Here is a 24,881-nt window from a genome sequence, read left to right as displayed (position 1 = left end):
CAGTCCCCAGCTGCCAAAGGACGTTGCAAGTCCTCAAAATTCCTTCTCTTCCATCACTTATCCTTCTGGCTCAACTAAACTGTTAAAAACATAATAATTCATTAAAACCATGTAATTATGGAAATTTCTATTATTCACAAATAGACTATTACCATTTCCTCTACAACAACCCTATCTGCAACCTTAAGCATATTTTGTAAGTTCACACTTAATTAAAAAAGATATGGGGGGGTGGAAAGAGTTTGACAGGGGTTTTTCCCCCCCCATAGAAAACACTGGGAGGAAGTATTTCTTCTCATATACTAAGTTAAATTTAAAAAAAAACCCTGCTGTCAGGCTATGGCTCTCACTCTTCATAAAATTGATACACAATCCTATTTCAATCTCCTCTGATGGCAAAGTTATAAAAAAATGATATTAAGTTTTGTTCTCTATAACCCATTCACATTGTACAATCAAAAATGTATTAATAAACTATAACTTCTTGCTATCATACAAATTAGTTTCATCTTGAGTGGTTTATAGACTAACAAAACTCTGGCACTGCTTCTGTGAAAACATATAACTGAAAGCTCAAATCATCACTTTACTAAAAATACTGCTAATTAAGTAATCTACACAAAACAAATATATAAAGGATTAGAGGCCTATATATTAAAAACTCTGCACAACCACCGCAATTCTCTGCTTTTGAGCCTAAAGTCCTCAAACATCCCCCTAATCACAGTTGCGTATCACATGTAGTCTCTTTATTAACAGCTTTAGGAATATACATTATCTGTTTTTTAATCAAAGGCACACAGTGGATATAATCTGTTTTCTCAGACAGATTTTGGAACTCGATGCCATGTTCACTGTGTCAGCCACTGTTACTCTGAAGTACAGAACAGCTGTACAGGGCAAATCAGCTTGTGCTAAGCAGCTATCCTGCAGCAGAGATAAAGTAGAGAAAAATACCATATGTTGCACAGCAAAACCAACCGCCAGACAAAGAAAGTCCTTCCTTCTCAACTCACAAAGTTCACAACAAGCTTTTAAATATTGCATTCAAGGCCATGTTTTGAAAAACAAACTTTTTTAAATTTTCTCCAGTGTCAGAAAAAGGAATAAAGCTCAATGCTGCCTAACAGAGGCAACTAAAGTGAGAGGTAATCCCAGGGTTAAACAGACAGGCAGTGGCTAAAGGTTCAGTGCCATGGTGTGCCACAGATTGACCACAGGAGACTAAAGCTGTCACCACACTTCTCTGAACCCAAGTGCCCTGCCTGTACACGAGGGACAACAGCTCTTTTATTTTTATTCTTTGACATAAAAATTTAAATTTAAGCTCTTCAGAGTATGAACAAACTCATACAGCTAAACACAACAGTCTCTGATCTCAGCTAGATCCTGCCAACTAAAGAGAAAAGTGGTTTTATTTTCTAATACTTCTCACATTTTCAGCCTAAGCAGCAGGCTACCCGACTGCCACACCTCCGGAACTTTTCAGGGCAAACAGCTACCAAGCACAAGGGAGAACACAAATTCGCACCCCACTGAAGCAGGGAGCTCTGCTTTCACGCATCCCCTTTGCGGGCAGAGGGCCAGCCAGCACTCAGGTCGCAGTTACCCGATTAACACGCCTGTTGCTCTACACGACTCATGAAATGTTGCCGTTTTGGCTCAGAAAAGTTTATTTTGAATGAAAAAAAGAAAAAACAAACCCACAAACTTAGGTGACAGAGGTGGAAAGGACAGAAAAAAGAGCACCTGGGGTCACTGCACAAGGGGGGCAGCGGAAACCAGGCTTTACTCGCTCTGATGGCCTCGGGACACCCAGCTTCTCTAGGAAACCTTCCTTCCTTAAGTGTGTTTCTATATCTTGGCAGGTATTTCAAACCATTCCTTTCTAATACGCTGTCTAGTGTCTGAGGATTGCAGCTACTGATGGGAAGAAGACAGCCAGGGGCTCCCGGACGGAGAGCCGGCAGCACCGCCTCGCCATCCCGCTGGCTTTACCTCATCTTACGCCGGTTTTACCACACGGACCAGGAGCCCCAGCCGGGCCGGGGGCGGCGAAGCGGCTCCAGCCGCTCCGCCGGCAGGTAACAGCGGCCTCGTCCCCCGCCGCCGCCCGCCCGTCCGCCCACCGCCCCGAACGGCACAGCGCACCCTCACGCCGGCGGCGCCGCAGGCGAGCCTCCAGGGGACGGCCGGGAGAGCTCGGCCCGCTCTCGCTCCCCCTCACCGCACCGGGCTCGCCCGCTCAGCCTGCCCGCAACAGGCGGCGGCGGCGGTCAGGCCCCACTTACGGGAGGGGGGCGAGAGCCGGGGCAGACCCTCGGGCGGCTCCCACCCAGCTCCGCGGGGATGCAGCTCCGCTGGGATGCAGCTCCGCTCACCTCCTCAGGAGCGCGGGGCGGCCGTGGGGAGCGCGGCAACTGCGCCCAGGCCCCGAGGCGGCAGCGGCAGCGGCGGCCCCGGCTGGCTGCGCCGCTCGGAGGGGCCGGGCCTGGGCGGGGCCGGACGTGAGCGCACTTCCGCGGGGCGCCGCCATGACGGGTGAGTGCGGGGGACCGGGGGTGGCGGGGACAGCCGCGGGGCCGGGCCCTGGCCCTGGCCCTGGCGCTTCCGAAGTAAACTACCGAGGTGTCTGTTGTGCCGTGCCGTGCCGTGCCAGCCCAGCCCAGCCCAGCCCGCCGGCGTGTCGCTGCCACGCGTGGCTGTGGGTGCGGGCGGGGAAGGTGCCTAGCGCCTCGCTCCTGCCCCCGGAGAAGTGACACCCGTGTCGTGTCGTGCCACGCCACGCGTGTGGGCTTCACGTTTGCAACCCTTTTTCAAGGGTCTCTGTGAATAAACATCAAACCCAGGGAACGCGGGGGTGTTACCGCGTAGCCTCGAGCCGGGCTTGCAGCGCCGCTCGCGTCCTGGGGCAGGGCCTGAGGCGTGAAGGCGCGGCTGCAGGTGCTGGGCAGAACCCGCGCGCAGCCTTCCCTGAGGTGGTGCCGGCGCGTGAAGCGTGGCAGGTTCCTGTTGCTGCGTGGTCCTCCAACGACACATCGTGAAGCGTGGGCTTTAAGCGCAGTGGGACAGCACCCACCGCCTCCAGCAGGACCCAGCTTTCTCCTAAACGCTCCAAGCTCACGTGGAGACATGAATCAGTTCAGATGTCCGTGGCACGAGCGCTGCGTGCTTGCGGGTGTCGTTGCCGTGATTTGTCACCGTCATACGCTGTGCTAGCGTTTGACTGCTGTGCGTGGACAGAAGGCTGCTCGATTGGTCAGTACTGCAGAGCCACTGCTGTCCGTGTCACAACATCACATCTCAGAATGTGTCTGCATTTTTTTAAGAACATGATTTGCTTGTAAATTGTAACAAGGCTGATAGATAAGGAATTAGGTTTTGCGACTGAGGACAGTTAATGTAAATTCCATTTTACTTTAATCGATACTTAGCAGCAAAGCAAGGAAATAATTCACACAACCAGCTGTGAGACAGCGGATAGATTTGTTTCTGTATGCTTCAAATGGCTTGATCTTCTTTATTTTCTCATATAGCAAAAAGTCCAGCTGATGCTACTCCAAGAAGACCTGTTTTATCTGTCAGTGCAAGAAAAATTAAAGATAATGCAGCAGACTGGCATAATTTAATGATGAAATGGGAGAGACTGAATGATACTGGATTTACTACGGCAAACAAAATAGTCAACATGAAGATCAGTGGGCAGTAAGTATGCTAATAACATACAAGTAAAGATAGCATAAAGATTGCCTTTATTGAGAAATCTCTTCTTCACTAGAAAGACCTTTTTTGGGGATGGGGGAAAGAACATCTCAGGGTGGATAAGTTAGCTCTTTGATCAAACTCAGCAGTTGCACTTTTTGGTTACATAAACTGTTTACATTTTAAATAATAAATGCCTGAAAGATTAAAATAATCTCATAAAATAATGATATTTGCAATAAATGGAAAATGTTTGTTACACATAGTTAAGCATAGCAGATATTTAAAATACTTTTATAATATACAAAGTTAGAATCTAATCCTATAGATCTCAGCCCATTTGAGCTCCCTTACTCCCCTGCATATTTGCATTGAGGCCAGTATATCCAAAATTCACTGAAGTAAAATTTCAGCACTCTTTAAGAAAAATCAATTATTCATATAGAGAAAAAAGTTGTAACGGTGATGATTAAAAAAAAGAACAACAAAAACCACTTTGGTAGGGCTGTTATCTTCATACTGTAAAGAAAAACCTATAACTAAGAGAGTTTTGAGAAGAAACTTCACCAGAGTCCTGACAGCTGAGCAGGGTTTGTCTGACACGGTTCTGACAGGTACAAGCTCAGGAATATTTTGCTGTAATGGTGTCAGGTGTTGCTTTCGCTCTCTAGCAACTCCCTCTCCCCTGTCTTAAGTTTACAGCTTTTGTGGGAAAGTTGGCAAGACAGGACAGGTGCCTGCACATTAGCTGCCCTGGGTTCACAGTTCCTTAGCTTGTGCATGAAGGTGAGTTTATGGGGAGACACCAGATTGTCAGCTGGAGCAGCTGAAGCCTAGGTATGCCTTGCCCATTACGAGAGAATAACCTCCAACACAGGGACAAAGTAAAATGGGAAGAGGGGTTATCTTAACACCTGCAACAGTTTTTTCAAGTGTATGCTCTAAGGCAGAGTAATTCTATATTCCTCTGAAGATTGTGGTACCAGCCCCAATTGCGCAAATGTGTCTCACTATTTGTATGTGGGAATTCTCATGAACAGCCTGTGAGAGAGGTTTTGTAGGGTCAGACCACATGGATTTTAAATCTGCACAACTCGAGTAAGCCTAAAGGCAGTTGTTTACTCTGCCTTTTGTTTCTATTTTAGATTTCAAGGCAACAAACTGGAGATAGCATGTGATAACAGTGCCACAGAATCTGAAAAGCCAACTCCTAAATACAACGAAGAACTGGACAATTGCTGTGCAGAACTACTTGAGACCTTAAAGCACATGGTAATGCTCATTTTTCAATCTTAGTCAATATGAATTGGTTCCAAGTGTGTTCAACTATGACATAAGGAAATGTCCTCATGTATTTGTTGTAAACATAAAATTGGGATCTTTATTCATAGTTCTTTGGTTTCAAACCTAAATTATTATAATCCAGTGTGCACCATTTATCTCCTTGATTGGTAAATTTGAAGGTTGGTTTTACATCTGCCTTCTGCTTATAATTCTGCTCCTCCCTTTATAAAGTGATCTTCTGAAAATGATACATACAAAAATGCATTCTAAAACTGCACCTGTTTTCTCATCCTGCATATTCCCTCTGTTTAGAACAAAGCAAACAACAAAGCATAAAGCAGTGCTTTACTTGTCATCATACCCTTGCAGCTATCTTTAATCAGACATAATTCAGTTATATTTTTAGTTTGCCTACTTGCATTTTCTATGCAGAACTCTTTCTCTAGAGAGTGGAGTAAGATAATTATTATGTAACCCACCTTCTTTTCTGGAGACATTGCTAGGAATTAATGTTACCTGTCAATTTGACAGGAAACAAAAAGAAAATTTTTGCCTGATACTGTATTTAAATTTCTCATTAAAAATAACTTTTACAGCCTTCTGCCATAGTGGAGGCCCATTAAAAAGGTGATAGAGCTGTTTTTTTTATATAGACAGGATACCAGTCCAGTATTTAGAATAAGCAGGAAAGCAGCTAGCTTTTCCTCAAATTTTGTTCTGTGGGAAAGATTAACAGTAATTTGGGTTGTTGTTGTGGTGTGGTTTTTTTGGGGTTTGTTTTTTTTCCTGTGAGGCAGTTCTGTGTTCAGATTACCAAGTGTGTTTATGCTATTTCTTATTACTCCTGAGTGGTAGGAGTATAAGCAGCCAGTGTTAAATGGGAGACTAAACATAGCTACTACAGACACCTTTTATTTTTCATCCCTTTATGACATTATACCAGCTTACAAGTTTATAGAAATATATGTATTTTAGCTTCTTGACTTAAAGATGCTGCCTGCAAGCTCCATTTTACCTGCAAATATTAGTCCCCATCAGTGATGCACAAAGTCAGGTGAACATGAAGGAAGTAGATGGAATGACCTGGTTTTCAAAGCAAGCTGTTAAGTCAGCCTAAATATATTGTCAGTCATAGCTTGGCCTGCTTTTTTCACCTGCTGCTGATCTTCTGAAATCAAATTTAAGTCATCTAATGTAAGAAGGCATGTGTTTATAGGGCTTGTGCCACACTAAATTGCTATAGGGAAAACCCAGAGAGAGGTGAAAAACTGAGAACGCACTTTAATGTATTTCTACATGGGGGAAACAAAATAATTATGCAAAATCAGAGTCAGTAAGTCATATCTGCAGTGTTCAAAATGTTAGGGTATCTCATATTAAATCTGTATGTAAATTCCAGCTTTGATTCCTGCCTGGAGTTAAAAAAAGTGAGTTAGAAATGTTAAGAGTAAATAGTCTTCAGAAATAGTGTGCTTTAAAAAATGTTTAAGACTATAGTAGCCTAATGTTCCCGAGATGTTCATTAATATTACACGTTCCTCATTTTCAGACAAAAATAAAACTGAAAATGGAAAAGCTTACTTCGACTACTAAAGCAATCTGTGACTTGGAAACATTCCACCATGGAGCTGGGAATTGCACAGCACCCTTCTTTCATACATGGCCCACTCCGTACTTCTGTAAGTAAAATATTGATTATCTTAGCTAATTGCATTGTGTCATTGATGTAATCTGATTTAGGACTGGAAAATAAACCCTTTTATTTGGATGTCTTGCCTTAGAGAGAGGGAGAGCATTTCTGTCTACTTTGTAATTGACTAATCAATACACACATGAATGCACTACTTGTTTTAGGGTTACTGCTGATGACTGCTTGTATGAATTGCCCGACATTGACTGACATGCAACAATTACAGCACAAAACCAAGCTTGTCAGCAGCTTACAGTGTCCAAGCTGCAACAGCCACATTCTTTATAGAGAGACATATTTGGAACTTGGTAGTGTTAAGCCATAGGCTTAACTGACTTGACTTGCCACTTGACACAGAAATGAAATCCTTGAATGTAAAGAACAAGCTACATCTCAGTTAATTCTCTGGCAGCCAAAGAAAAATTCCTCTGATCTCAATGTCAGTCAAGATAAGTAAATAAATGTTCAGTTGCTGTCTACTGTTAGTACCAGTTCTTTTAACATTCACATGATGGCAAAAACTACTGCCTCCAAACCCGTATTACTGCAGTTTTAAAACTATTTGAATTCAGGAGAAGCCTGAGTGCATGCAAACCAAGTGCCTCTTTATGAAGTGAAAGTCATACCTTTGTGAAGCCCAACTTCGCTACCACAAGTTGGCAGGAATTTTATGTATTAGTTTCTGCCAGCTTAAAAGGGTAAGAATGACAAAGAGAGCTGCTGTCAAAACACTCGTCGTGACTGAATCATTTAGTGGTGCTCGTTACTCCATGAAAGACTAAATCCTCCTGAAGGGAGTGATAGTTCAGGCTAAGTTAGGAACACAAGATCAGTCTCTTTTTAAAAATAATTTGTGTGGTTATTTTTTAGAAAGTCAAACAATTAAAGGTTATTACATAAATATATTTTACACACCACCATCAGTTAACATAACTAGTAACAATATTAGCTTTTACATTACACAGTTCAGTTTTGGTCTGTTTTTTTTGTTTTACCCTTACGTTTCACTATTGGTGTCACTTATTGGTGATCATGCATTGCTGAAGTGCCTGACAGCATGTGAGGACATCCTTTAGATTAGCTAAAATCAACAGTGACTCAAATATGAAGCTTGTATTTCAAGATAGCATTACCAAATTTTAAAACCAAATTTCAGTTATTTGAAAGAATGGCTATAATAGCTAATCTTACAGCGGGTCCTGAGAATCAATACCACTGCTTATTCTAGAATTAAAGGGGGATTCATGTCAAAATCACAAGTGTATAAAATATATCCAAAAGTGGATAAAATTCTTCAGCATTTTATGTTCCAGTGTACAAACATTGTTAATGCTGTAAAACCCAAGATGTCTAAGTATGGGGAATAGCTTACATGAGGTAGAGGGTTTTTTAATTATCAACATATTACAAGTATAATTTAATCTTTAGAGAATTGCTGAAATGTTATGGTCAATGTGCTTGGTTTTTGAATCCACTTCAGATGAGGTGTCTCTGAAGCTCTCTGAAATGTACCAGAAGGAACTACAACTCAAGCAAACAATTGTACAAGAAATTGCTCATTCTGATGACCAGGATCTGATGATGGTCTATTTATCATCATGGCTATACCAGCCTTACATTGAGAACAGCAGCAAACTGCTACTTGAAGCCATGCTGCTGGAAACAGGACATAGATAGTGCTAGAATTTCAAATGTTACCTGGCTTGCTTCTAACGATGCTTGCATGAAACGGAAATGGCAAATGGCAAGGCTTACCAAGTAAGTTGATTTTTTTGTAAAACTTATTAAAAATATTTTTCTCTGTTTGTATTTATTATTTTGTCTCAGCTGATATTCCTTTTTCTTCATGGGACAATCTGGGTTTGGTTGCTTTATCCATTTTTAAGTGCAATAGAGAGGCTACAGGTAGGAGGCCAAGTCCCCTGTAATTAGAAAGAGGAGAGAACTACTTGGTGGTCTGGGGGGATTCAATGCACATACACACCTACAGCAAAGAATTTAACTGCTTTCCAAATCTTGACAGTCTAAAATACCTACATTGTCCCTTTCACCACAGAAATTCAGCACTTACTTGATCTTACATGCATTGTTTTTTTGCATGACTTAACAGAGCTAGTGCTTTTGTACTTGCTTTATAAATGGGGAAAAGGAAAGGAAAGCACAAAAAGCAGGATACAAAAGTGGATCCAAAGGGATCCGCATAGTTTGGCATGTGGTTCTGAAGTGCTGTTGCAGACACTAGTGTAAATTCTGGTTTGGTTTTGATTATGGTGTGGTTAGGTGTGTCACCCTTGAACAGTGACCCAAGCATGAACAGTGGGGAGGTTTCGTATTACTCGCCATTCCACAGTCGTTAATGGAAAAGGTCTTGTCTCTCTTAATTCATTGTAACTTTTTTCTTTTAGAGATGTTTTATGAAAGCACTTGTTGAATAAAAACAAGACCTACTTCAGTTATGTCCTTATCCCATATTGTTTGCTTCCTGTCACAGGGCTCAGCGAGTTTTTTCCCTTGGATTACTGCTTCTCAAGCGGTTTTGGTTTAAAGGTGTGCCTCCTCTGTATTTTTGGTTAGCGGTTTACAGGACAAGAATTGGTGGCTCAAATTCTTGCTTTTATTTTTCATGCTGCTTGCTTGGAAAAGAGTAGAGAGTGTGTTCGGGTGAAACAGTTAATGCAAAAGCCAAATCCTGAAGTGGAATTCAATACCCTTAATTTGCTTTCACTCCTAAAGGTGTAATAATCACTGTAGTGTACCGTTATGTCAGACCTGGGTAGCATGGAGAAGCTGCTACACTTACCCAGCCTCTAATAACTGTTAGCTGCTATTGGAAATTATCACTTGTCAGAAAAGTGTATTACTATATGGAAACTATGCAGCTGTGTCATAAAAGTTTTAGTTAAATCCCTAATGTGTAGTGAATTTAGGCCCTCTGCTTACTTCATTACAATTAATAATCTAAATTCCTACTTACTGATTGCCTGTATGACCTGCTCCTATATAAACTGATTTAGATCTCCTATTTCACAAAATTATGTGGTGTTTCCAAGTGCCGTTGACTCATTGTTGTACCCTGACAGATGTTTACCCTTGAGTCTCCTTGAAACAACACTTGAACTGAAAGGCAGTAACACAAAATGCACACTGCTATGAAATGACCATAATGGCTGTGGTTTGACACCAGAAGAACCTAATTAAAATAGTGAGAGGTTCTGGAACAGATTTCTGATGGGAAAAGTGGGGTCACTTAACCAGTTGCAGTCTGAAATCCCATAAGCTTGGTAAGGGAAATACATGCGTTTCCTGCAGTACTGGAACAGACAGACATGAACTGGAGAAGTTTCCTTGACATGTTGCTCTGTTCAACAGTGAGGCTGTTTCTGACAGCTTAATAGTGTTCTATTCTTACCCCATGTCTCTAGCATCTAAAAAGAAATTCTGCTGTAGCTCAAGGAGAATACGATCAGGTATGAATAGCTTTGTTAGGTTTTATTATTTCTCTGTGCAAGTGTTCCATCTAGTTTAACAGCCACCTCAATTTATACGAGTAGGGCCAGACCCCTTGTCACTATGGAAACACCTTCATCCTTGAAAATATTTTCCAAGGAGAAAAGGTTGGTTCACTTACAGAATTGTTCTTTTAAGATGAGAGTAGGTGTATTTTATTTCCCAGCATGTGCAAATCAATAGGGAAGGCAGAATTGAAGCAAATTTCCATTTTATGCACAGGTGGAAATTGTGGTTTGTTCTTGTTTCTTAGAGGAAATAAGCTCTTCAGGAAGGAGTCTTCATATTCACAGACCCCCTTGCTCATTGACTCTATCAGACACGGGAAGATTGCTGCAAAATCATTGCAGAGGTGCTTTGCTGTTAGAGCTCTAAGTAGTTGACTGTTATATTTGAAGCCCTCAGATGTAGCTATCAGAGAGTTAGTACAAATGAGTGTAATAAAGAATTGCTCACTGCAAAGACTTTGAAAGACCAGCAGAACCTTGCTCTGTATGGTATCATCATTCATAAGGTAGGCTTGTATCCTCTGACTGTTACCACCTCCTAAAAAAAAGAGAAAAAACCCAAACCAAAAACTACACCATAACCAAGCCACCTGACAGGAGCTCACTAACAAATGATAACATCTTTCACATCCACATAAAATGCAGTGCTTTGGCTAATCAAATTAATCTTCTACTTAAGCAACCAAGGAAAAAAACCCCGGCAAAACCCAAAAAAACCCAAAACCAACTATGTTGGAGAGAGTAGAACAAGATTGTTTCATCTCTGAATTGTCCTCTCTCTTGTTCAGATTCAATTTTAGTGTTTTTCCTCAGTAACAAGACCATGAAAAATCAATGAACTGTAGAACAGTTCTACATATTACAGGTCCTTTCTGCTGATTTGTCCAGTTATCTCAGTAGCCTCACCTATTTATCAATGAGGTGACCCACACATTTTAAAAGGTGCATTACCAGTTTTCAGTAATGTCTACAAAAGTTCATGAATAAAATAAAGATCCTGGTCACTTAAGGCTTTTCTTTTTTACCTGCTGAGCTTCTTGAAAGGAAAAATAGTGCCTTGGACAAGAAACTGCTGCTAGGAGGTCTCTACAAATATATGATCACCCAAGCAACACACAAAGTATGACAAAAATACAAGATAGCAGTAGGTAAGGAATTCGGTAACTTTTCTGTCTGCATAGAATAACAGAGATTATAGTTGATATCTTTTTATTATGATTAAATAGTACAGGGTAGTGTGGAGTTACTAGGAAGGTCAAAGCTTAGGACTGATAAAGGATGCATCATCGGAAAGAAAAAAGTATAATACAAGTCTAACAAAAACAGAGTCAGACCATCAGACTAAAGTACAAAAAGAACGTGGTGTCTCATTAAGGAAAATCACATCAGTAATTAACACACCTTCCCGTTTCTGCCTAAGTAACAGCAATGTTTAAAGGTCTTGGGGCTATTTTTGTCTCTAACTCAGTGAAGGCTTATTTAAGTAAGGGTAGCTTAGGCTGTCACATTGTTGCACAAGTGTGCATTACATTTAAAAACCGTCCCTTTTCCAGGCAGATTTATGCCCATTAAGCCTAGATGCTAGTGAATATTCCAGCTACTTTAAAGTGCAATAACAAAGCATTTTATAATCTCAATGGCACAGAAAACGCATACTTTTAATATAGTAGTTTATTTTACCCATATACAGCTTGCTAGTACACAGCACATCACTGCAGAACAGCAGTACAACTTACTGCATTTTTAGATGACTAGAGAGAAAAGGAATTATGTAACAAAAGGGAATAGTGCAACAGTTTTCGGGTTGACAGATTTCCACTTTCCACCCACCCCCAACATATAAAGCAAATAGAACAATATTCTAGAATTTTTGGTTGCAATGCTGCTAAATTTATATAAACATAAGTTATAAAAAGTACAGGGCATAGAAACAGTTTACAAATAAGTTAAATTTCAATTATTTCAGTATTCACATTAGAAAAATATACATTTCGTAGAGTCAGTCTTTGAGAAGAAAGCATATACAGTTTTCTAATTTATGGCTCCAATTCACTTTGTGAGAGCAAAATATCTTCACTTTGGCCATCTGCTTCCATTGCCAGTAGCGCTTCCACAGTTTCCAAAGGTATCCCCTCAGGTGTGCGAATGTGCATTGTAGTACCATTGGAATCGGTTACAATAACGATACCCTCTGCCTGAGACAAAACAGCAGTATCTGGATGAGACAGGATAAGCCCATCTGAAGTCTGAATAAAAATCTGTTCATGTCCCTGAGACAAAAAATCATGGCTCTCATCGGTAATCTCAAAGGCTACAGCTTCATCTACAGTAACGGTGTTCTCCAGCTCATGTTGTTCCTCTGTCCCACAAGAAAATTCATTCATGGTTTTAAAAGAGTTTTCACAGTTCACATGAGCAGACAGGGAGGATTCCTGGGCAGGGCTCTGGTGTGACTCGGTCTGAGCACTGTGTGGGTAGCTTATTGGCAAAATGTTTCTTGAAAAAACTTTTTGAAGTTCCTGCATCTCATCAGTCATATCAGCATTATGAAGTTGTTCAGAATCTTCTTTAATTGCAAAATTATGGTTTTCTTCTTGCAGTTTCTGATATTTTTGATTGTGACCATTTTCTTCACTCGCTGGTAAGTTAGTGCTCAAACGGCCCACTGCATTCTCTGACACAGAGGTGCAGAGTTCAGGAGCTGACAGTCCACCTGCTCTATTCTCACTCACAAAGTGCGCTTGAACTAATTCACGTGAGCCATCGGTCTCAACAGGCAATACAACTTCAGTATGTAGAAGAGAGGCATCACCTGCCATATCTGGTCCCTGCATGTTCACAGGCTGGGAATACTCTATCTTCATTTTCACAGTCTGGGAGAAGGTACCTGAATTTTCAGCATCGATTCTAACTCCTGAATCAGCAAGTGAATGATGTTCCGCTGCCATTGGTAATGTACTTCCAGTTGCGCAGCAAGTGATACGCCTATCTTCTGAAAGCAGGATTTCTCCATTTAGTGGATTAAAACCTGAAAAGGTGAAAGAAATACCGTTTTTGTGGGCAACCTAATATGATCCAAAAAATAATTTTTAGCAATAATTTTGGAGGAAAAGCTAGACTACTTCCCTGCTTTTGTCCCCCAGATTAGCAAATCTGAAGCACCTTACAAGAGTTTCACAGCACTTCCCAATGAGAAAGCCAGTATAAAAATGCTTAAGGAATTTTTGGATAGTGAAATATTATTGAATATTTCCATACCAAGGGACCTTACATTAGAAGCAGCATTTTTCTGTTAATCTGAAAACAACCTAGGCTGAAAGTCAGACTCAATTTTTTCTATCTGGCATACAGTTGGTAACATTAAAAGATAAAGAATACACCAGGCACAAGTTGTCAGCTGCTCATCCCCATTACCATTAGTAAATTGACAGAAGCATTTAAACTTGATAAAATTTGTGTTGATAATCAAGCTTATCCTGTACTCAGACATGTCATCAAGTTACTACCTATCTAATTAGCTGTGCTAACAGCCCCAGGAACACGTTCATCCTGTGACATAAAAGATGAAAAAACACTAGAAGTTCAGTGTGTTTTGGCAGTTCTTTGACCTGGACCAAGAGCCAGGTCACAAACCCTGTAGGTAGTTGAACAATAACTACTAAGCTGCAGTAGCATGAGCTGTCAGTTTTTATTATTGAAGATCAAAAGGAACAAGTAGGTTTTGGGGGTTTTTGTTAGGGAAGATACCACTGCACAGCAAAGGAGGCCTAACACTGCGCAAGGGACCATTTTTAACTTTTTGTACTGTAGACTAGCAAAAGCCCTTCTAGCAGGTGCACCTGAAACAAAATTTAAAGAGCTCACAGCCCAGAAGATCATAATACAACAGAATTAGGAAGAAATAAGCATGGTCACGCAGAGAGCCTTTCAGAGAAAGAAAAATAAACTAAGGGGGAAAACAAAAACACAACCATTGACAGAAAGACATGCAAAGGTCAAAAGCAAAGCAGCTTCCAGCAACACAAAAACCAAAGATATTCACAGCAAGAGGACGGCACTGATACACACTAGAGATGGGCAAGGGCTGGAATCTTTCACAACAGTCACCATAATGCCTCTGAATTACTGAAACATTTTTGCATAAAAAACGAGTGGAGTTTTGGGAGATTACAGGTGGGGACCGATCTAACTTTCCTTTCTAACCCACTGTCACTCTGCCGATCTGAGGGACAGGGGGAATAAAGACAGAGAAGGGATAAAAAGGGAAAGGCAACCACCCAAAGACTGCAGTGCAAAATGGTGCCTCAATTCCAATCTTCAGGTGCCACATCTCCCCTGGAGTACAGGGCAGCCTGCACCAACACTGCCCCCTTCCCAGGATCCACAAAGCTCTGATGATTCTGCTATTGCAGCCTGCTGGGGCAAAGAGGAAGGACACACACTGCTTCCTCTTCCTCTGCTCTCTCACTGCTGACACAAAGGTTATGCACCATCTCCACTGTAAGGGACAAGGCAAACAGGAAGCATTCAGGAAGCACACAGTAGAGGACAGTACTATTCTCATAGTACTGCAGAAGTATCAATAACTGGATTATCATGCATTCAGAATTGAGCTGCTGCTGGGGTCTGCATCACCCATTAACTTCCCTCCCCACCATGAGGCCCTTCCAGTTAAACAGCTGCTTTTGAAGGACCGGGGAAGCAAGAAGTGAAACCTTAAGACAAAAAACCACAGTAGCCTGAAGAACAAAGAGATTTGTTCAGCTCCTCCATGAACAGAACGGAATTGGAAAATCTGAAGAGGTTACCATCTTTTTCAAATAGTGTACACAAATTCCCACTCTTTTCTTTCACTTCATCTTGACTGGCATAAGCATTATTCACATTCTCCATTACGTCTTCTAACTTGGTCCTTTTGGCTGATGGCAACAGTTCCTCCCCTGAGCTCTGTCAATACAAGAGATAATTAACTGGCTGCCACTGTTACAGCTGACAATACTGGAAAAGATCACAAACTAACTGCAGGCACTTCATGGCAGTGAACCGATACTCGCCTTGAAAACAGGATTTTACACTAAAGGTCTTCCTAGAAGGTAAGGATTTAAACACAGCCCTCACACTTCGCCAAAATGCCACTGATTACTTTTGATATTTGGTTGAAACAATCTGCCTTTGTTTCAACATCAAAGCTTCTCTATGAGCCTTTGTGATTAGCCGTATGGCATGAAACCTGCTATAAGCCCTCTCTCCAACTTCAGTAAAGGGCTGTGAACAGCCTGCCCAGCACTGTTTGGTTAATGAAGAATGACTGAGCAGGATTTAACCACAGGCAGAAAATGCAAAAGCACGAGTCTTATTTATCCACCACCAGAAACGACTCTGGATTAAATAAAAAGTAGAACAGTTAAGGGGACGGACCAGAGAGATGTGACTTCTAAGAGGAGGAAACGCGGCTCGCTGCTACAGCTGTAAACAGCTAAATCTGGTCAAATGACTTGTCAGAAAGAAACTGTTTTCATGCACCTCTGCCTACCACCAAGTAGCAGAGCAACCACATCTCCAGCCTCTGAGCCTGCTGTAGGTTAGCCCATTTACTCCAACACAAGCTATTAGAACCTGGGGATCCTTCTCACTGTGGGGTCTCCCTTTACTAGCGCTTGAACAAAATCCTTTCTTTCTTGAATCATGAGATTACCTGTAAGCCGTTGAGGTTGACCTGAATGCTACCAAGTATGTCTTTAGCGTGCTAGTTCATACGCTCTGCTATGATACCACAGTAGGGAGTACTTCTTTAAATATTTCCAAACTCCGAACACCATAAAAGCCTTACACGAGTCAGATAGTTAATTCCTTACAAAACTAACCAATATTATCTGCTTTAACAAGCTTTAATTTGTCTTAGTTTCATTTTTAATTTTCACAAGGGTATTCCATACCTCAGCTAACCGTTTTTGTCCCAGTATCTCCACAGGCAATTGCTCACTAACCATTTTAATTACACATTGTGAACAAGAGTCTCCACCTTGCGTCTTTCGTTCTCCAGTGAGTATTTCTGTAATTCCTAGTGATTCAGCAACCTTTAAAAACAGTTATAGGAAAAAAAGTAAAGGTTAGCCTCTCCAATCTGAATACATAAACGCTGAAACACTTATTTCTTTTCTTAAAACTAAACTAGAACTACACAGGATCTCATCTAATAACCCATCATCACAGCTCAAAGAAGTATTTAGATTCCCGTGTTTTCTACTAGCCTCCATATTAATAGACCATGACCTTCCCAAGAAGGTGAGTATTAACAGACAAACTCAAAAGCAGTAGAGGAGCACAATGGTTATATATAGAATCCAGAGACAGTTACTAAGAGCGGAGTTTAATAAAGAACACTGTCGAGGCTCTCCATTATTTAAAAATCATTTAAGTCCTCCTTTTTAAGAGCATCTCTTAGTAGTTAAGGGCTTTCCCCCCGCATTCCATTCCTGTGTTTCATCCTTATGTAGGTGCGCTACTATACAACTTCTCCAGGCTGGGTGGGTTGGTTGGTTTGGGTTCTGGTTTGTTCTTTGCGGGTTTATTGGGAGGGTTGGTTTGGGGGTTTTCGTGAGGTTTTTTTTGTTTGTCGTTTTTTGTTTGTTTGGGGTTTGGTTAGTGTTTTTTTTTTAAGAGCATAACTGTATATTAAGAAGGCACATTAACACTGAGGAGAATCAAGAAAGAGGTTCCATTTTGGGACTGCCAGTATCAGCAGCGTCCCTTTATTTGGTGCAACTTAATTTCTCCAAAGGAAACATCAGTGTTAATTACAAAATAGCCAGATGAGCACACAGTAATTCTAGACAGTTTTTTTAGACTTACAGTGAACAATTTATTCTGAAAAATAAATATTAACCACTGCTAACGGTCCGTACAGTACTTCATTTTTTAAACCAGGATTATTATAAGAACCAAAAATCTTATCTCTATCATCCCTCCTCTGAGTTTTCCAGTATGCTCCCCTCTCCGAGTAGTTGCAAGTTCAGTGCTCGTGTACCTTAATGAACACATTGTTCAGAAATTTTGGTGGAGGTAGTATACAAAATAGTGTTTCACTACTGGAAACAGAGAAGGAAAAAACAAAAATATGTTATGTACAAAGAGCTGTTTTGTTCTATGGAGAGGGAACATAAATCAGTAAGGATCCATAAGGATAAACAGAGCCACATTAAAAAAAAAAAAAACAGAACAAGCCTACATTGTCTTTCTAGATACAGCTACATAAACAATGAAACTGAAGAGACACTGAAATCAGTTTGCAGTTTTATTAATGTATTCACTACCTTTCATATTCGTTAGTATGACTGTGAACTGCATAGATGCATTCAGTTTGTCCTCATTTTGCAACAAAACCACTTACCCCTTTAAATCAAGGCCGCTCATTTTAAATATAGACCCTTCCTTCCTAATCAAACACCAAGATGTACTTTTATTAGCAGTTTATGCTAAATACACCTTGCAGTAACATGCAGCTTCATACTAGCCTAGAAATGCAAGACAGATATCGGCACTGCTAGAATTCTTGTTATATATATATTTCTAGTTGTACTTACTGCCATAAACTATAATTGTAGTTTTATTATGGATTTCTTTTTCTCTCCAGTTAGTTGTTGGGCTTTTTATAATAATGTCTATTTTAGCTCATCAAAATCAATGTTTTCTTCAACTAACTTTACTGGGATGACAAAGCTTATCAGAGAAATATAAAAATGCAAAGCATCTAAAATAAAACAAAAAAAATCACAGTTCCAAATAGAGTGTTTTATTACCTTAGCATCTTTTATTTCGACAGGCTGCTGGCAACTCAGCAAATCAGAATTACTGAGGTGATCATAAGCCATTTTCTTTACCATATTATGCAAGTCTTCAAATTCCCTATACACATCTGGGAAGTAAGCTTTGCCTGGATACCCTTTTTCAACCTAGGAATAAGAGGAAAAAGAGTTTGTTTCCTTCTCCCTATATTTTAAAAAAGATTAAATCTGTGAGTTTGTTTTGGTCAACATTTTAAAATAGAAACATTCAAGTCAAAAGATTTTGGAATATTCAAAAATGCCACTGAACCAGTCAGCAAAAAGCAAGGCTTTCAATCAAGAGACATACCAGGTTTGCCTGTGTAAGACTGAAGCGATGTGTAGAACATCTACATTCTGCACAGTTCTAACTTGTGAAATTCAGATACATCTCTAAAGGAATGTCTCTTTTTTGGCTCCCTAAAATAATTTAATATTATTACATTAAGAAAAACTCACCTTCATCAACAGAAATTCATATACTGTAACAAGCTTTGTAAGACGTGGGAGAGCCAGCTCCATTAAGTCTTCATTATCACACTGTTGTATTAGCTGTCAAAAGCCAGAGTGAGTTTATTAGAACGAAGTAGCCTACAGAGGTTATGCATCCCACATTCAGAACATAACATATCACTACGCTTTTTGAAAGATACACTCTATGTTTAAGCAGCTTTGCGAATAGATGCAAACATAACCCAAAAGAAAAGAGAAATTAGAAAACCTCAGTTACTAACCACATATAGACAAAACTAAGTCTCACAAACGTTGCCAACTCAGAAGGAAAAGCAACATGAGTAGATAGTAGCCATAAAGGATCTTCCACAACACACATGAAACAAAAAAAGTTGTGTTAGTTGCATGGATCTTAATCCCCATTCTATCCTCCCCCAAGAGTTTTTCTGGTTTGTTTTGGTTTTTTCCTTTTTTGATGTTACCCAGCTTGAGTTGGGTTTATTTCTTTTTACTGTGTTGGAGGAGATAAATTATAGTGGCTAGTAACTTTTCTTCTCCAGCAAAAGGATAGCGAGGGGATATCTACATATCAAAAGTCCCTTTCCAGACTGAGCTCCCATTTACCCTGTGTCCAGTGTTCTGCTAGAAGTATTTTTTCCTTAAAGACAACTTAATGTTTTCTTCTTAGAAGACATCTTACGCTTTCATCTTGTACACAAGGATGTAAAAAAATCAGTCTTTTTGAAAATGATTCCTCACTGAATATAAGTCATAAAAAAAACCAAGAGGGCGAGGGGAAGATACTTGTGAAGTAATTGCAGAAGAGAACCATACCTCTTTTAACCTAGCTTTTCTTCTGAATACATTGTGTTCTGCTGACACACTACTAAGTGACTTTGAAGGGGACTGACCAGGTCTGCTAAGCCTTCCAGAACACCTAGATCTTCCACCCATCCTTGGTCGACCACGTCTCTTTGGTCGTCTGGGTCTTCCAGGTCCTTTGGGTGTTACGGGTCCCTGGCGTCCTGAACTGGTTTCATTTTGTTGTTCTGCCAACAAGTGTCTGCTTTCTGCAGACTTACAAGTCTTTTAATTAAAAGGAAGAGAAAAGTTTTTATTTGCCATTTTAAACAGTGCTTTGAGGAAGACAATTTTATAATTAAGTTCTTCATCTATGCAAACAATAAATAGCATATTAAACAAATGCAAAGCTGGATACATGCACAACTGCAAAGAAAGTTGTGGAATAAATCCAACACGTTAGTAAGACTGCTACTTCTGCAACATGTACGTGCTATTATTTGCAAAGTTAGCATTTCTGATCCACAAAATACCATATAAAATACAGAGATTAAGGGAATATAATTAAAGAGCTAGTTTATGTCAGTTAAATATGTTTAATATTTTTGAAGTAAAATATGTCCTCTTCAAATAAAGAGGTTGTAGAAATAAGTCTCTATTAGCAGTAAAACATACCCAAGGAAAAATTTGGGTTTCACTGTAACTATGTCAAAGCATGAAGACTTTATATGAAAGACAAAAACCCTTAACAGCCATGAACAGTGATAAGCCCAGTAACTAAAAATCAAAATATACTGCCCAGATTCCACGTTTCAAAATCCTTAGTCTTCCCTAAAACACAGCTAAGAAGTAGCTTCTGCTATAAGACCACATGGCAAACTCCAAGTCCATTCCTGTAGTTATCATTGTGATTTCAGTGCAAAAGTTTTTTACTGATCAAAGCACTGATTTCTCACTGAACACATCTTGTCTTCCCTTCCAAGCTAGAGTATCTAAGAATGTTCCAGTATTTTTTAAGAGATGAGTTTACAATAGCACTGAGGTATATTGGGCTTCTTTTCATAATCAGTACACTTTCATCCCAACGTTCTGTAGCTCTCTACTATTCTAGTGATTAGGAAAGCTCTAAAAAGGGCAAATTTATGTCAGTTCTATCCAGGGATTGAATTACTTAATTAGCTCTAAATATGACATAAGACTAGGCTGCGCATGGGGATCTTGATTGCCTTCCTGCCTGTATCGATGTACCACTTTTAATAATCCTGCTATTCTTTCTAGAAAGTATTTACCTGGCCAAAAACTGTAACGAATTGATGAGTTAAAGTGCACATTTGTAGAATCCGTATTTGCTAGTTAAAAGCAGCAGGTACAACAGCAATCTAGCAGTCAGTAGTAGTATTATGAGACTGAAATTTTTCTAAGTTCCTATCATCCTGGGTAAAATAAGTGCTGCACACAGAAGTAACAACTACGTAATAATACAGAGAGCAGACTTCAGTATTCTGCAATTCTCATTTTCCAAAGATCATAGAAGGGTGTACAGGACAGGGGAGGTTAATTTGCTTCACTGGCATCTGAAGCTGTAAACGTTCACATTTCTGAGAACAACTTCACATTTACAAATAAAAGTAATAAAGGTGACACTGCTACATCTAAAAGAATATTTTCTGCTAGACAGCACCTGTACCAGCTCTTGCTGCAAGATGTTAACAGTCATTTTAATACTAAAAGAGAAACTTTACTTTGAAGTGACCAGCTTAAAGCATCGCAGAAAAAAAAACTGCAGCTGAAGTAGCTTCCAAACGAAATAATCAAGTTTTACCAAAGTGTCTGGCTTGCAGGGGCAGCTAAGCCACACTTTCAAAACCTGCTGTAGGAAAACCTGTGGCCACCGTTAGAGTCCAAATCAGTGTCATCACAGAAGAATCTTTATTTCAGTAACAGAAATTGACAGAGCAGATGATGTCTCGCTGTCTATCATGCTAAAGGCTGTAACTGAACAACACAGTATTCTTATCCCAATGCAGAGAAAAATGCTATTTATGCAGACAGGGTATTTTCAAGCCAAAAACTGGATGTCAGAAAACCAGTAATAAATAAACACTCAGTGAACACTTCATGTGCCTGTTCAAGGATACTATTCCTGCAACATTGCAAGAGACAATAATTTGATTTTTAAAGGACTTTAATGGGAAATTTGTTTCATTTAGGATGTGGGTGGCTACTTCTGAGCAGTACAAGACTTCTACATTTTGCTAACGACATGCCCTACTGAACTGACATGTTTAAATCCCTATCTTCAGTCTTTTCAAAAGTATTGTTGTCAACAGGAACTTAGACGAATGAGTATAGTATGCAGCTACAAAACTGCCATTCTACTTTCTGCAGAGAGCTGACAGCTTTTCTACGTAACACACTTTACCTGTTCTCCAGCCTTTGAATCAACAGTTACTTCCAGACTGGTAGCTAGTGCATTTTCATTATTTAAAGTGACAGCAACTGAATCCAGATGTGCCGGGCTCATCGGTTCCTCTCTTATTCCACAGGCATTGTCCACAAATATACTTCCATTAGGCTTATTTAAAGGTATTTTTTGAGGTGAAGGCTCCAGCTGTCCATGGGCTGGGTTAAGTTTGTAGTGTCTTGCTAATCCTCCTTTTCCTATATAAGATTTTTCACAAGTCTGACATTTAAACATTTTGGGTTTCAGATTATAATTGGAAGAACTGAATAACACATCCTTCCCCTTCACCTTTCCTTCTTCATCATCTTCTATACTCAGCTCAGAATAGTCATCAGAATCAGACTGGTGACCATCGGCCAAATCCTCCATTTTAATGAATTTATAATCTTTAGCTTTATATTTGGGGGGGCGTGAAATCCGTCCAGAACGAGTTTTCACTTTCAAGGATTTTTTTAACTTGTCATCTTTTTGGTTTTTTTCAAGGCATGGTATCAGAGTATTTGCTGAACTGGCTGCAGCCATGGTAATATTTGGAGACCTTGTGGCCGACACTGTGGCACGTGTAGCTTTCTGTCCATTTAGCATCTTAGACGCGGAAGCCTTGTTCACAGATACTGATCCATGAGATGGTGAGGGTCTCTGCATAAGCAGCTGAATTGGAGACTCAGAAGAACTATGCAGGAATAGCTGCTGCTGCTCAGTTCCTGTAACAGGCTGTATCCTAATTAACTGGGGATTAATAATGCCAAGTCCTGGTATGCTAGAATTTCTACCAACTGACTGACTCAGCGTTATAGTTTTGGATTGGATTGGTGCCAGCGATGGCATTGGCCTTTCAGTTTCCTTCATCTGTCCTGGCTGAACTTGGACACAAATGGCTTCCAGCTGCTTTTGTGGAAAAAAGGAAGAGTTAAGATTACACAAATATGGTACGTATAAATAAAGACAATACTTGTCAAGATGATACACGCGTGCTCTTAGAGCAAAGCATGCAGGAACCAATGCATATTAGTCTTCCATTTTCATGCATCAAAGCAGATTCCCTTCCTTCAAGCTACAGGCCTTCCAGGACATTTACCGGTGTGACTGCTGTTCACCTAAAGCCTGTAAAGTTTGCTCTTAGGCCATGCCACGGCTTTGTTTCCCATTAGCAGGGCTGTTCTGTAATGGCACAGTCGATGCCATCACCTAGGCAGACTCATAACCTTCAGCAAACCAAATGCAGAACGACAGTCTGCTAAACGACACAGGCAAAACACCAGATCCAGGGCATAATGTGCTCAGTTCAAAAAAACTTTGTGATAACGACTATCACTATAGTCCCTCATAGTGTCTCCTCCTCATCCAAATTTCTGCCTCAGCTCGAACTGATCACCCCAAAACGTGGGCTGAAAGCCCAAGTGCTGTCACCTTCTGTAAGAGGGGCACGCGTGATCTACCGGTGCATCACCACCACGAAACAGCTCCTCTAAGCTGTTTTAGCTGCACGTGTAGTTAGACCGAAATACTGACCACAGCAGCTAGTACCTATATTAAAAGCGGATTTTTCTAAGCCACATTGAAAGCTGAGTCCTTCAGCTGCGAGACTCGAGTCTACACCCAAGGGCAGGTGTGACTGAGGAAGGCAAAAAGATTAGAAAACGTTACCACCGCACCCCCACCCCCGACACCTGCCCGCGGCGGCGGGTTTCAGCGGGCTCCCTCCCTCCGCAGCCCCCGCCTCGGTTACCTTCTGCGGGAGGAGCCGGGCGGCCGCCATGGATTTGCCCTGCTGCAGGGCGACCCGCTGGGCCACGCTCTGCAGCTGCTGGGCTGCGTTGTGCATGATGCCGGCCAGCGGCGGGGCGGCCCCGCGGGCCTGAGGCGGCCCCGGGCCGGGCTCCGGCGGGGCGGCTGCCGGCGGCGACGGCTTCTGCTGCTCGTGGGCCTTGCTCACTTGCTCGATGACCCGCTGCAGCTCCGCAGGGGCCAGCGGCGTGGCGGCGCGGCGAGGCGGCGGCGGCTCCTCCGCCGGGCCCGGGCTCTGGGCGGCGGCCAGGAGCTGCTCCAGCAGCCGCCGCTGCTCCTCGGGGCTCAGTCCCGCGCCCTCCGCCAGGCTCCCGTCCGCCCGCAGGTACAGGACGGTGCCCGCCGCCGCGCCGCCTCCCAGGGTGGCCAAGCTGTGCGCCAGCACCTCCGCGCCTCCGCCCGCCGCCGCGCTGAGAGGGGCCCCGCCGGCGGCGGCCGCCCCTCCGGGGGGCTCGTCTTCAGCGGGAGGAGGGGGGGGCGGCGGCGGCACCTCGCTGCCCCCCTCCTCAGGAGCCGCCATCTTGGCAGGCGTCAGCAGGCGGGAGTCGCATCGGCCCCCTCGGGGAGGGCCCGGAGGCGCGGGGCGAAGCGAGGGGCACCGGCCGCGCGCGGGCCAATGGCGCCCCCGGCAGCGCCTCAGGGAGGGGCGGGGCCGACGGCGGCCTCACGGGGGCAAACACGGTGGGGGGCGCGGCCACGGGTGGGAACTGTGGGTGGCGGATTGGCGGGAGATCCGTGTCCCTCCGTTAAGGAGCCCCTTCCGCGGCAGGGCTCCACACGCCAGCGGCGGGTCAGGTGGACAAGCGAGCGCGTGCCGCTCCCGGAGCGCACCACGCGCGGAACAAAACGCGCCTTGAAGGCGTGACCCGGACGGCATGGCTGCCGCCCACGCAGATATGGGAACCCACGCTCTGGCGGGTCCAGGCCGGGCCCCGTCAGCTGCGGGAGCGCAGTCGGTGCTGCAGCCGCGCTGGGCCAGACCCCACACCCGTATCCTTGCGCGGGGGTAACGCGTGTCTCGGCAGAAGGGGGCGCGACCCAGGTGGGGCAGCCGCTGGGTCGGATTGAACCGAGGGGAGCGGAAAAGGAAAAAAAAGTTTGCGTGTGGCCCGTACGGGGATCGAACCCGCGACCTTGGCGTTATTAGCACCACGCTCTAACCAACTGAGCTAACCGGCCCGCTGAGGCCATTTTCCCGCCGCGGCTGGATGAAGGTCCAGCCGCCCCCTCCCCGGCGTGGAGTGAGGCCTGCTCGAGCCCCACCGGTGGGGGAACGGGGCCGGCTGAAGTTCTCCCCCGGAGAGCGCTCGGCTGGGACACAGCGCCCGGGAGGGAACAACCACCTCACCTCCCAGTCAGTG

General features: G+C 42.5%; 3 protein-coding genes and 1 non-coding gene across 9 annotated transcripts in view; 1 reads left to right on the top strand and 3 right to left on the bottom strand.

The window, feature by feature from the left end:
* TECPR2 (tectonin beta-propeller repeat containing 2) overlaps positions 1-2,467 on the bottom strand; it is a 45,973-nt gene extending 43,506 nt beyond the window's left edge. Inside the window, exon 1 of one of the 2 annotated variants that reach the window (XM_075103957.1) lies at positions 2,382-2,467. The gene's annotated coding sequence lies outside the window, so the exon portion shown is untranslated. Of the gene's footprint in view, positions 1-2,291 lie in introns of both variants that reach the window. The other variant, XM_075103958.1, reaches the window with a different exon arrangement.
* Positions 2,351-8,481, top strand: CINP (cyclin dependent kinase 2 interacting protein). Of its 3 annotated transcripts, XM_075103961.1 has the most exons (6): positions 2,351-2,526; positions 2,924-2,943; positions 3,537-3,705; positions 4,848-4,974; positions 6,536-6,665; positions 8,157-8,481. In XM_075103961.1, exons 1-6 carry the CDS (start codon positions 2,366-2,368, stop codon positions 8,351-8,353), a joined length of 804 nt encoding a protein of 267 aa, XP_074960062.1. In that variant the 5' UTR covers positions 2,351-2,365; the 3' UTR covers positions 8,354-8,481. The 3 variants fall into 3 exon arrangements, with proteins under 3 accessions (XP_074960062.1, XP_074960061.1, XP_074960060.1); XM_075103960.1 differs by lacking the exon at positions 2,924-2,943 and having other exon boundaries at positions 2,423-2,541; XM_075103959.1 differs by lacking the exon at positions 2,351-2,526 and having other exon boundaries at positions 2,535-3,258.
* Positions 8,482-11,844: 3,363 nt separating this feature from the next.
* ZNF839 (zinc finger protein 839) lies at positions 11,845-24,149 on the bottom strand. Of its 3 annotated transcripts, none has more exons than XM_075103942.1 (8): positions 23,462-24,149; positions 21,691-22,620; positions 19,302-19,553; positions 18,474-18,566; positions 17,991-18,143; positions 16,128-16,268; positions 15,000-15,138; positions 11,845-13,219 (listed from the first exon to the last, which is right to left on the bottom strand). In XM_075103942.1, exons 1-8 carry the CDS (start codon positions 24,038-24,040, stop codon positions 12,228-12,230), a joined length of 3,279 nt encoding a protein of 1,092 aa, XP_074960043.1. In that variant the 5' UTR covers positions 24,041-24,149; the 3' UTR covers positions 11,845-12,227. The 3 variants fall into 3 exon arrangements, with proteins under 3 accessions (XP_074960043.1, XP_074960045.1, XP_074960044.1); XM_075103944.1 differs by having other exon boundaries at positions 16,179-16,268; XM_075103943.1 differs by having other exon boundaries at positions 21,691-22,617.
* Positions 24,150-24,625: 476 nt separating this feature from the next.
* Positions 24,626-24,699, bottom strand: TRNAI-AAU (transfer RNA isoleucine (anticodon AAU)). The gene has a single exon. It is a non-coding gene; the product is annotated as a tRNA-Ile (tRNA).
* Between the last annotated feature and the right edge of the window lie 182 nt (positions 24,700-24,881).

Source organism: Phalacrocorax aristotelis, chromosome 9, assembly GCF_949628215.1.
Source record: "Phalacrocorax aristotelis chromosome 9, bGulAri2.1, whole genome shotgun sequence".
In the NCBI taxonomy this organism is placed as follows: domain Eukaryota; kingdom Metazoa; phylum Chordata; class Aves; order Suliformes; family Phalacrocoracidae; genus Phalacrocorax; species Phalacrocorax aristotelis.
The sequence above is the reverse complement of the archived record's forward strand: the minus strand, read 5'-3'. Positions and strand labels throughout refer to the sequence as shown.